Here is a 13,230-nt window from a genome sequence, read left to right on the forward strand (position 1 = left end):
TATATGAAACTGCATAATTTAAAGAAAAAAAGATTCACGGGAGAAATTACAACCGTAGTAGTTCATCACATACTACATATACTACATGATCAAACACTAGTCCATACTACATACTACATTCATTACTAGTACTAGAGGGGGTGGGGATCTCACAGCGGCGAGCTCGTGGCCATGGACGACGCGGTGGAGGAGCTCAATCCTCCTCGTCGGAGCTGCCGAGGTCGATGTACTTCTGCTTCTGCTCCTCGCGGATGCGCCGCCACTCGTAGTCCTTCTCCTTGGCGGCAAGGTTCGCCGCGACCGCCTGCTGGAACACGAGGTCGTCGAGTTCCTCCTGGTGGCACCGGCGCTCCGCCTCCTCGCGCAAGCTGCGTTCGGCAATGGCGGCCGCGACCGCGTCGTCATCGGCGACGAAGTCCTCGGGCCTGACGACACCGCGGTGCACAATCTCCTCAGGCTCCTGCTTGATGGCGACGAGCTCGATCTCCTCCGGCTCCTCCGACCACTCCCTCTTCATGGGGAGAAGGCTCGCGCCGGAAGAGGAAGAGCTCGCGGCATGGGAAGATCTCGCGCCGGAGGACGAGCCCGTGGCTAAGAAGGGCGTATGCCCGTGCCGACGGTCGTATTCCTCTGTCTCGCGGACGCTGAAGCTCGCCGGCGGCGAGAGGCCCCGGTTCATCCACTTCCTCGCGCCGTCCAAGCGGACACGCCGCTCGCGCTCGGGGTCGCCGTCGCCGCCGGATCTACTCCTGGAGCCGCGGTTGGAGCTCCACATGCGGCCTCACATGGCGACTGGAGGCGGAATGCGGCTTACTCGCGGCGAGAAATGTGAGAAGTGGAGTGGGGAATTGCGGAGAGACGCGACGATGGGGGGATAGGGTTACCCGCAAATGCACCGCCAACCCGTAGATATACTGGTCGGGGGGCGGGGCGGTTTGCGAGCCGCGGTAAAAAAAAATTACGGGCCAGGCGAGTATACGGGCTCTGTTCTGGCCAGAAAATTGGGCCGAGCCCGTATACTCGCCAGAATTTTGCGGGTTTGCCATTTTTGCGGGGTCTATTAGAGTTGCTCTTAGCGATTGCAAAGGCGCAACATCGTCGCATCACCAAAGTTGATTCCACCCAAATTGACAAAGTGTTTATCATCGAAAGATTGAGGCACCGACTGAGTTGATTTGTCAGTTTTCTCGAAAAGAAGTGGATCTCAAAAATAAAATAAAAATCAACATTAACAATGACTAATATGTTGTACGGTGTTTTCGAAAAGGAATGTAAGCCCTTAAAATTAAGAACTCAACACCACCAAAATATGGCTCCATTCCCATGCTCCCATTTCACTGCTTAGGTGACCAACTTCTCTATCATCAAGTTTCATGTGATTTTGCTCATCCGAAGCAACATGCAATCAAATCTAAAGAAATAAAATAAAATAAAATAAAAGCAAGCTAAAGGAGAAGAAAAAGGTTACATCGCATTAGCAAAAGCAAGTTGCTTTAGAATGCATAATCAAAGCCCGGTGATGATTCTTCAAAAGGCATACATGATGGTGGTAGTAGTGGTGGGCCATCGGATGATCCAGCTCTTGCGTCACCATGACGCTGTGCAGTATATGTGCATGGTACAGTACAAATTAGTCGCGATTTTTTTATTAAGAACTAGTACAAAATTAACCAAATGACATACTGCATCCGTACGCATGTCTGCATAGCACTTCTCACTGGCTGTTGATCCGTGGAGTGCTGTTGCATAGTACATGCCATGGTACATTTGGTTAAAAACTGTTAGATAGTAGAGATACTCGTGCTACTTGGCCTTGTATTGACCTAACTTTTCATTCCTCCAATTTGTATGTGCATTCTAACCGACCCGCCCCTTTTACTTTGAATTTTACTCAAACAATGAAACCAAATAAGCAACTCAAACGTTTCGTTAAAAACTTCTCCAAGTTGTAATGTTTGATCTCGTGCATCCGATGGGACCACCGTGGATCTCAACCTTCTATTCAGAATTGGACGCCTCATGATCCGATCTGGACGGCGGGCAGGAGGATACCATCACCATGTCCCCCTCCGTTTCGTAGAGTTGGCCCGGGTAGCCTATCTGGTCGAGTGGGCCCGCCTGGGGCTGGGATTCCTCCGCGGGGCCCCACAGGCCGAGTTCCTTCTCCAAATCCTCCAACCACCACTCGCTTCCCTCCTTGGTCGTACATGGCACTGTTGCATCGCCTTGTTGTAGGCGCGCGACATCGTCATCGATGATGCTCCAGATGTCAGCGTCCATGTCGATGTCCGGCAGCTCGAGCAGCTCCTCCACACCGCCGCCGCCCCCGGCGCACGTCGTGAGGGAGGACGACGAGCACGAAGACGTTGGCATTGGCGCCGCCGTCGCGAACGCCTCCGTGGGCTCGTCGGCCAGCATGTCCAGGATGTCCATGACTGGCTCCAGCTCCAGCTCGAGAGGCGATGGTACGTTTATCGTTTCGGGCTCGTTGCTCGTGCCGCACTGCTCCCCGGCGCCGCCGTTGGACCCGTCGCTGGTCGTCATCGATGAGGACGCCGAAGACAACGAAGGGGCGGGCGTGTCAGGGTCTCCGTCGGCCGCCTCGCCCTTGCTCTCGCCAACGCCTGGCTTCTGCTCCGACGCCTTCTTCTTCAGGTGCGTGTTCCAGACGTTCTTGATCTCGTTGTCCGTCCTCCCGGGCAGGCACGCCGCGATCTTGGACCATCTGAACAAATAACAAAAATCCATCAGAACACCAGCGACCACTCCTGGACCAATTAAAGCACGCCCAACAATTTCCAGCACTGATTGCCGAACCGAATGCAGGCAAATCAAGCTTACTTGTTGCCGAGCAAGGCGTGCAGCTTGATGACGGTGGCCTCCTCCTCGGCGGTGAAGTTGCCGCGCCTGAGGTCGGGGCGCAGGTAGTTGATCCACCGGAGCCGGCAGCTCTTCCCGCAGCGCAGCAGGCCGGCCTGCCTCGGGAGGGCGCGCCAGTTGGCGTGCCCGTGCTTCTGGATGTAGGCGATGAGGCGCATGTCCTCCTGCGGCGTCCAGGAGCCCCTGTTCAGCCCGACCTTGGCGCAGCACGGTGCCCTGCCTCGCCCCATATCGGCCACCCGACCAGACCACTCTGCTCGCTTGTTCTAGTTCGATTGGCCCGGGTCGAGGAGGTGGTGGCACGGTGCAGAGCATGGATCGGGGCCGGGCGCGGCCGGTATATATGTGCGTCGCGCACGCTCGCACTGACGCAACTACTACTCCTACTTACTGGTGGCAGGGCTCGCGCTGGGGCGACAGGTGACAAGCCCACGAGTTGGGAGGCCCTACGTACCGGCTCTATCCTCCTACCTCCCAGACTATTGCGTTTACCTACCAAACCCCTGTCCCAGGAGAGCAAAATGTCCATCCCTCCCGCCATCTCCTGGGGCCGGCCGCCCATCCGTTCGTGGCCCGGGTTTCCTCCGGGATCCATGATGCGATGCAGGGTCTACTCCTCCCTGCTGCTCTGTTGTTAATCAGGATGTGCACTCAGCACTGACGGGCAGTGCATGCACCGAGCGAGCTTACACGTACACTTGCTTAAAAATCACTAAATCACGATGATGTTCTCTGCAGCCCTTTCTCCCCGGGCCAGAAAAAAGTTTGAGGGCACTTTTTTGGAGTGGTTGGGGACAATTAGAGATGATTGCGCTTTTCCAGGATAAAATGAAATGGATCTTATTTGTTATGAACACATCCTTTTGTTTTTAATCATATCCGTCGATTTATTTAGAACTTAACTTAGCAGTACCTCTTTCTCTTAGTGGGAGAGAATTATATCTCTGTCTCCATTAATTAATCTGTTCAGGATCTAATCAAACAATCTGAACTTTGGGTCCATGTCCATCTAGTTGAACGGGTTAAATTTAGTGCGTGAAATGGGATTCAACCTATGCTAAGTACAGCTAGCAGCAGCTATCGCCGATCAACTTTGTCGTTGGTTAAATAAGGTTACTGAATTCATACTTTTGGTAATGATTTCCTGGGTCTGCGGCGTGACCTCAGTGCTGTTTTCTCTTTTTTTTTTTAGTTGTGCAAGTAGGATCTGTAATGTCACATACGGTTGCTTAGGCTGTCTGATTTGTATGTGTATGCTCATTTGGTTTAGCTGCGAGCTGACTAAGCTCGTGTGAAACCAGGGTCTGCTTTTGGTGAAAGCTTGGAGCAAAAGGGAAAATTTGACTGTTGAACTATTATGGAGCTCTCCTGATCAACATGTGTTACGAAGAAGAGAGATCAACCCGTGAGCACTTTGCTTGAAAACAAATCTATTTCGATACCACTTACCGTGTTTCTTTTTGAGGAATTAGACATTCCATTGGTACTACAGTAGGTTCTAAGCCTCTTCGTTTGTGATTAGATCCTACGTCCTGCCATGAATTTAAGGATTCAAAAGAACCAATTTAAACTAAAACCATGACATTTATTATGGATCAGAGTACAAAGTTAGTGTTATAGTTAAGGGTGAGCTAGTTCCGTGGGATAAAAGGTGCACCGATTGCATCCGTACATGAATTCAACTTATGTAGCCGTCCATCTCAAAGAAAAAACCAATGCCGAATATGCTCACTGGAATATTTTGTGCATTAACTTTTTACATCACTATTGGAATCGCAAGAATATGAGGTTTGTATCACAAATATGCCAAATGCTTTCTGGTCTCTCAAATAAATGAGTGTTGCTGGGCTGGCTAGAGGCGTATGTGGAGGTGCTAGTGAATTTTTTTAATCAGTCAAGCAATGTAGCCTCTTGAAAAGGTTTTATGCATTTGTCTGCTGATAGTGAGATTGGCACTTGTTGTTATTAGCAAAAAGAAGATACAAATAATATTTTAACTGTTACACTTGTCATTGTTGTTTCAAAGAAATAGCTACTGCCTACTTGGAAGTGTACATCTATTGATGCAGAGGTCGTGAGACAAATATCTTCCACTACGTACAAAAACCTACAGTGCCACTACGAATATACTCCCTCCATTCCAAAATAGATGACTCAACTTTATACTAACTTTGTACTTAATTAGTATAAAGTTGAGTCATCTATTTTGAAACGAAGGGAGTACTACTCACACACCATTCAAGCAAGTGGGAGAAAACAAACTGCCTACTCATGTTTTTAGTCATTTTAAGCAAGTTGATGAGATATTTTAGAATACCTCAGTGATCATTGACCTTCCCCTTTAGCGTCTAATAATATAGTAGTACATACTTTTGCAGGAGCTCGCGTGCCTAATTCCACAACTCTAGCTAGCTACTGGCCTGCTTGATTGTTATATCATACTGCCAAAAACCTAGGTCACCACCACCCAAGCTCCACATTTCTCCCGATTATTATCTACAAAGGTAAACTCAACAATAAACTGAAGAATTAAGCCGTAGAATCTTATTCTTGTAGTAAATACAACTAGGATGGTAAAAAAAAGAATTTTTTTACGAAATTAAATAATTATAAAGGGATTGTCTATATACTATCAAGTTGTCTAACTTCTTTTATATATCTCACTTAATTTTTCTAAAACTTTGGATCAACATTCAAGTATTCAACCATCCCAATTCCAACATATTCCTTCAATATTGGAATTTTAGATTGAATAGTGTTGAACTTTATGTGTCTAAGATTAAAAAAAAACTCCAGGCCAATTAGCAGAATTTGTTTATGTAGATCTTTTATAATAAGAAATCACAGCACACCGGAAGCAATAAAAATATGTTAGAAGTTTGTAACAGAAGAAAACTATTTGCAGCTACTTTTTTCTGGCTCTATTTTTACCAAAGTATCACAACTAATAAAATTTCCTAACAATTCATGAACATATCATCATAATCATACCTGAATAGGCCAAATGCCATCGTTATTATGGTAAAATGTCGGAGCATATCATAGCATATAAATCACTATACCTCAACATATCATATACAATAGGCCATCATAATTCAATTCTATACAAGGAGATAGTTGATAGATACAATAAATGAGTTCAAAGATGATGGTACCAAGAACTTTATCTAAATAGTGAGTCTAGCTCACTTGGTTGGAAGAATGGATGTACTACCCAACACCTAGGTTCAAGTCATTGTGGATGTGAATTTAGTTCTATTTATACCATAGGGCTTCCCTTACGATTATTCAAAACGTAAAAACTTTGCCTAATAGTTCATAGTTATTAGATCATCATAACTGTAGCCAAACATAGACAAGCAGATCATAACATGCATACTTTGTAATTGTACATAAACATGTCAGTCGATAGATCTACAAGCTATCTCATGATCTAAACATTTGTTACGTGTAGTGCAATGATCCGATACCATGCACAACTAGCTTGGAGGCCAAGACTAAGTACAAATGACTAACAGCTCGGCTCAATATACTTATATACTTATAGGTATTGTGTGCTTGACCATTTCCGCATATTATTCAAATACCATGTGCAAATGACCAAGCAACCTGCAATCCAAATTTTAGTAACTCCTTTATCCTGATGCGCTTATTTTTTTTCAACAAAGACTGACGCCACTTGTGAATGACATGCCAACTCATGTATAAACTATTGATGGGTTGGTTGGCGCCTCAAATGTGTGCACATTGATCTAATATCATGTACACCGACACATCCAAACATATACACCCTCCGTCCTAAAATAAGTGTCTCAACTTTGGGACTTTGGGACGGAGGGAGTAGTTTCTTGTTCTCTAGGAAAAAATGGCTAGTTGTAAAATAGCATAATTCAGGTGGGTCTAAACACTTAAAAACTAAAGTACACATTATTTCTTGCACAATTGCACCAGACACCATCATTAGAAAAACTAAACTACTACTCCCTCCGTTTCTAAATATAAGTCTTTGTAGAGATTTCACCATGGACCACATACGGATGTATCTAGATGCATTTTAGAGTATAGATTCACTCATTTTGCTCTGTATGTGGTCCATAATGAAATCTCTTCAAAGACTTATATTTAGAAACGGAGGGAGTAGTACATCTTTAAGAAGAGTTTTCAGATAACTACGGAAAAATGCATGTTGTACAAACCGCAACTCCAAAAGTAAAGAAGAGCTGATTGAGAAGTCTAAAGCCCAGCCGTATTTCTATTGAGGCAGCAGTAGCTACGAAATGTGAGACACATTTTCCCAACCGCAGATTGCAATCTTTGTCCCACTCCCCGTATCCCTCGTGTATACATGGACGACGTTGCGTGCATCTCGGCAGGCGGCCGGTGATGGGGTGCTGATTCGGTGTGGCTTTCAACAACCGGCCGGTCCTTTTCCGGGCCAAAGGCTGCTTCCAAGTGTGGCACAAGGTCTCAAGTCATTGAGTTAGAGTGTGTGAGTGAGTGGTGACCAGGACCTCGCCGGTTTTACTACTGCCTCCTTCGCACCTAACTCTTGACGTGTCTTGGGTGGACCGGGCCCCGTGTTGGAATTAATCATGTGTCGAATAGGTAGTACTCTTTTCGCTTTAGGTCACTGTGCGTATGTGTTCAGGATGTTGCACTGTTGAGGGAGACCAATCAGCGCGCTGGACTTTAAGTAAAGCTCTTTGCCTTTACGTACCTACAGTCGATTGATGTTCCATCTAACCCCTCGTCGTCGCCTGCACGTACACTTAATCACTGAAGAGACATGGTGACGGTCGATGGTACATTTGATGCAATTTTATTGTCTTTTTTTTGGGTAAGATAATCCATTCAGCCATGGCATATACTTGCATGTTTTTGTTATATTCTTACGTTCCCATAATCATGTGTTGAAAAAAAGAGCCCCTAAACGTATTGCATGACATTGGTGTGCACTCCCTTTTGCATATAGAACGGCAACCGACGACAAATAAATCCTACTTTAGCTGCGAATAATATCCAAGTACCCAAGCATGGGACAAGGCAACGACGACGCGAAACAATTGTTATTTGGCAAAGCCTTTGCACACCATGCACGGAAGCACTAGCTGGTTAGTGCAGAAAAGTGCTCTTTGTTTATACGATTATTAATTGTGCATTATTTTCCATGCCGGCGTCTAACTGACCGGCCAGCGTACAATTTTTTTTTAAAACGGAGGCAAAAGCTTTGCCTCATCCATTAAATAAGAGAGAATAGAGTTTGTTACAAGTCACTCAATACACGGCATGAATCACTCTCGCGAAATAATAGACCCTAATTTTTTGGCACCGGCGATGACCCAAAGGTTGGCCTCAGTCTGTATGGAGGCAAGCAAAATAGTTGGAGGAGCGCTCTTGTGCTTGAAGACCCTTGCGTTTCGCTCGTTCCAGACAGTCCACGAAATAAGCATGGTGAGGGACGCCTTAGCTTGGCGGTTTGGAGTGGCGTTGTCGCAGGTACTTGCCCACCAAGCCTCAACCGAGTCGAACAGGGGCCAACCGTTGGTGTGAAGACCAAGAATATGGTATTTGTCAATGATCAAAGACCAAAGCCTTCGTGTGTAGCGGCATTTGTAGAAGAGGTAAGGTCCATATTCCTGCACTCTCATGCAGACAATTAGAACGGGGGAATCATGCGCACCGCGAGCATACGCGGTGTTGGGGGCATCCACGTACTCCTTGTCCAGCATTCACAACTATAGCTAGCGCGCTCTTTGTATGATGATCGTGGAGTTGTTGCCTCGTTGGTGATCGACAACTCTGTAGGACGGGGACCGGCACCCTCACGACCGAGACGGAAGCCGCCGGCCGACGGTGAAGTGAAGGGAGAAAGGCGACGGGCGCCGCGGCGATACAGGAACGTCGTGCCACAACGCGCCATGCTAGCGACGCTGGTAATTCCTACTGTTTACGCCGGTACGTTTGGTCACTTGCTCGTCCCCTCGCCCTCAGGGTTCCGGCCTTCCGGGAGACCCACTCCTGCTGCTTCCACAACAGTGCTGTCTGCTGGTTGAACCCGCGGTCTGTTTCAGCGCGTACTACGTACCCTCTCCCGTCACCTTCTCCTGCAAGGAACTGCATCATGTGCGTCGTATACATGGTTATACTAGTGTACCTTACCTGTCACGACTTCCTTGCCTGTCGCGCGGTGCGATAATCATCTCTATGTATAACTACGCACGATCTGTTCGCTTCCGATTACAAAACCCACGGATGCAAACAATCATTAGATTCCCGGTTAAGCTCCGAAGTCACCGAGGCAGACTGCGCCCATTTTTGTTTTTGTTTGGCGGACTGTACTCCCTTGAGTTCTTGATTCACGTAGGCTGCTAACCACTGCGAAGAACGGTCAGAGATGATGTGGTTTCTTTTCAACAGAGTTAAATAATTAGTCCGACGGGAGGACCTGACTGCATCTCCGTTCGGTGCATCTGGAGATTCTATAGGTGGCCGGGCTGCCCAACCCATAGACTCTTGTTTTAACTCGAACTTGCGGCCATGGAGTGTCTCTTCTTGCTTCTGCAGCCGCACTTTTTTCCTGGGGCTGCCCTTTGTTTACTCGTTTATCCCTGACTATGTCCTGCATAGAGCGCTGGAACTACTGAAAACGTCGCGCTGCCGAGCCGGGGTGTTTCCCCAGGGAAAACTGAAAGCCACGTGTGAACACGGCTTTGAAAGATTCATGTTTTGACATTGGCATATTCTCGTATTTTACAGAATCAATTGCCTTTGTGTTCTCTGCGACCGATATTGATTGACTCGTTTGAATGGCAGCTTGTCTTGTGTAACTACCAGCCATATCTGTCTGTTTCTCGGTTTGACCAGTTAGTGTTCAGAAATTGTACTCTTGTGGAAGTCCCTTGTCATGGCCAAAATTTCAATAATATCATGCTTGGTTTGTTGAGCAATTCTGCGCAACGGATAGTACATTGAACTTGGCACTGAAAACGAGATCCCCGAGCTTTGAAGTGGTTGCCAATTTGGTTGCCCTTGGATCGAAATCCACAAATAGAGCAGGATGTTGAAAGCCGGGATAAACCTTTTGTTCACTCAACTATCGCTCGGATTTATTTCTAGTCCTAGTTTGAAAACGTAGAAAATTCTTACCCTTAACTTTGAACACTGAGATTACGTTTTGACTCCTCTGCATCTCTCCTCTCCGGGGCGATACATGTGGCAACGAAACCCTAGCCTGCGACCACAACCTCTCCTTGTCACCCTTCCCTTGCCACCATCAGAAATAGCCGTCGGGAAAGCCTGCGAGGTCGCAGAGGAAGGTGGCGGTGGGCTTCATTCCTTCTTCTCTCGCGTGGAGGGCTTTGGGCGCCAAGGCAGTGACCTAGTGTGGAGAGGTGGCCCCGGCTCCGCGGCAAGCAGTTCACGCGTGGTGTGGGGCTAGCATGTCCTCGGTAGTACGGACGGAGAGGTATCAGAGCGGGTGCCCATCGTGGTGTGATGGGTCGTCTCGTCGGCCCAAGGCCTCTACTTACTCCCTATTTTTGCATGTCCCACCTCGCCGGATCTCATACCAGATGGGGTGTTAGTGGTGCAAACCAGTGGCTGGAAGAAATCCCTAGTCATGTGCCGGCCTCGACGGAGGCGACACCTGAGGGCATTGTCTTCCTTCCTCCCTTCCTCCCTTCCTATCTCCTGTCTCTCTTTTGTCTTCCCGCTTTTGTCTTCCGGGTGAAAACCCTAAATCCATTTAGATTGGATGTATGTCGCTGCTACTAGCATGACATCCATCTTGGAGGCGTCGTCTTGGGAACAACATGGTTCAAAGGCATACTGCTGTGTGGGGTCTGGTTAGAGTGTAGTCATCAATGCCGATGGCTACACATTTGATTCCTTCAACTCTTTCCGGTGCTCTCAACCTCTATGTGTGCCTCAGTTGGCCGTCGATCAACTTTCACGAGCCCAAGCAATAGGGGATAGGGTTCACCTCTTCCGATGTTAGCAGGGGGCAGAGGATGCGAGTGCATGATGCTTCTTCCTGTGGATTCCAACCATCTTTCTAGACATTTGATGTTGCCGCTCAGTAGATTCCTCTTCTTCAACGATAATAGCTTTCTTTTCTTTGTGTGAAAAAAATATGTGGACAACAACGATGTTGTTCTCTATGTATTCGTGGTTCGACAAGGTAGTAGTGCTTGAATTTTTTTTCACCTCAAAGGTCATGGGGTCCAAGCTCCATGGTGAGAGTCTCCGTCGCCCGATGATGTGATGCCCATTGATACATGGCAAGAAGGCAAGGGGCCTCCTTCAGCGATGGAACATGATGGCACTGTAATGCACGACGCTCAGGTGCATGAAATGGCATGTCGTCGTGGGCAACCGGTCTCCTTCGTGAGTCAGCTTCTTCCTTTGCCTAGGGGTTCGATCACGAAAGAGGGCTTCAATGATTTCAAGATGTCCTCTTTTTTAATATTTTGATTGCTTGTTGATTTGTGTTGCTTTGTAGATTGTTCATCAACATCTTTGGAGCTTTATTAATTTAAGGCATGGCTTTATGATTTTCATGTGTAAACTCTGAACCCCAAAAGTTCAACAAATAATGTTCTTTAAAAATGCTATTTTTAAACCATGTGAAAAAGTCAAGAAAAGAACCAGCAAAGTGATAAATAAAACAATTTCTTGAAAATCAAAAAATATTAAAAGAATTCTTGAAAGGCGACAATTGTTTTTCTGTATTATATAATAGAAAAACATGTAGAATAGGAAAAAAATGAAGTATTATAGAGTAACTAGGGAATCCTAGTAATCTCGCAATTTATTTATTTTTATTCATGAAAAACAACCACGTTACCTTTTTATTGATATTATTTGCACCTATTATCAATTTTCCTGTTTTTGCCATGGCCAGTCATGGTCAGTTTTCTTTTTCCAACATGTTCTTGACTTTTCTAATATTTTGCTTTTTCTTTATAGCCCAACACCAAAGAATACCTCTAAATTTCCAGTTTACGTCTTTCCTGAAATGTGCTTGATTTGTTTTCGCGGGAGCTTGAAATTAATGTGCTTGCTAATCGTCACTTGTACCAAACTACAACCACAATATTGGTGTAATTATAGGCCTATAAGGGTAAACATAATGCACGATTTTGACACACTTTTCTCTCTCATTTGGCTAGTTTATTGTTTAGACGAATATCATTAGCAACATTTTGAGTTAATTATGACATGCAGGGCCTTCTCGTTTTCTCCGACAAAGAACAATTTTTATTACACATGATAAAACATCAAGGGGATATAAACACTATGAGAACACATTTGGCTTCTGCATTATTATGATGCACACAACCAACACCAATGTGCATACACAAAAGATCACATCGGCAAAAAAGCAGTCATACAAGATCGAAACTATGCCTAGGAGGGACAACAACAACAACGAAGCCTTTAGTCCCAAACAAGTTGGGGTCCATCTCAACATATGCATCTCCGCCACACCTAAGTGTTGAACATGTCGCATTTTAGTCGGCAACACTCAAGCGTCATACAACATTGCAGGTCGAACTGCCGTCCTGTAGAACTTACCTTTTAGCTTTTGCGGCACTCTCTTGTCACAGAGAATGTGAGAAACTTGGCGTCACTTAATCCATCCGGCTTTGATTCGATGGTTCACATCTTCATCAACACCTCCATCCTTCTGCAACATTGACCCCAAATATGGAAATGTGTCCTTCTGAGGCACCATATGCCCATCAAGGCTAACCTCCTCCTCCTCGCGCCTACTAGTACTGAAACCACACATCATGTACTTGGTTTTAGTTATACTAAACCTAAACTCTTTTAATTCCAAGGTTTGTCTCCATAACTCTAACGTCCTATTAATCCCCGTTCGACTATCGTCAACTAGCATCACATCATCCGCAAAGAGCATACACCATGGGATATCTCCTTGTATATCCCTTATGACCTTATCCATCACTAAGACAAAAAGATAAGGGCTCAATGCTGACCCCTGGTGCAGTCCTATTTTAATCGGGAAGTCATCAGTGTCGACATCACTTGTTCGAACACTTGTCACAACATTATCATACAAGGCCTTGATGAGGGTAGTGTACTTCGCTAGGAGTTTGTGTTTCTCCAAGGTCCACCACATGACATTTTGTGATATCTTATCATAGGCCTTCTCCAAGTCAATGAACACCATATGCAAGTCCTTCTTTTGCTCCATGTATCTCTTCATAAGTTGCCGTATCAAGAAAATGGCTTCCATGGTCGACCCCCCAGGCATGAAACCAAATTGATTTTTGGTCATGCTTGTCATTCTTCTTAAGCGGTGCTCAATGACTCTCTCCCATAGCT

At 46.0% G+C, this 13,230-nt stretch overlaps 1 protein-coding gene across 1 annotated transcript; it reads right to left on the reverse strand.

Moving 5' to 3' along the window:
* Positions 1 to 1,705: 1,705 nt before the first annotated feature.
* LOC123134374 (myb-related protein Zm1) lies at positions 1,706 to 3,215 on the reverse strand. The gene is made up of 2 exons (XM_044553639.1): positions 2,842 to 3,215; positions 1,706 to 2,725 (listed from the first exon to the last, which is right to left on the reverse strand). The coding sequence occupies exons 1-2, from the start codon at positions 3,108 to 3,110 to the stop codon at positions 1,999 to 2,001; spliced, it is 996 nt and encodes a 331-aa protein (XP_044409574.1). The 5' UTR covers positions 3,111 to 3,215; the 3' UTR covers positions 1,706 to 1,998.
* Between the last annotated feature and the right edge of the window lie 10,015 nt (positions 3,216 to 13,230).

The sequence above is a fragment of the Triticum aestivum genome, chromosome 6B, assembly GCF_018294505.1.
Source record: "Triticum aestivum cultivar Chinese Spring chromosome 6B, IWGSC CS RefSeq v2.1, whole genome shotgun sequence".
Lineage (NCBI taxonomy): Eukaryota > Viridiplantae > Streptophyta > Magnoliopsida > Poales > Poaceae > Triticum > Triticum aestivum.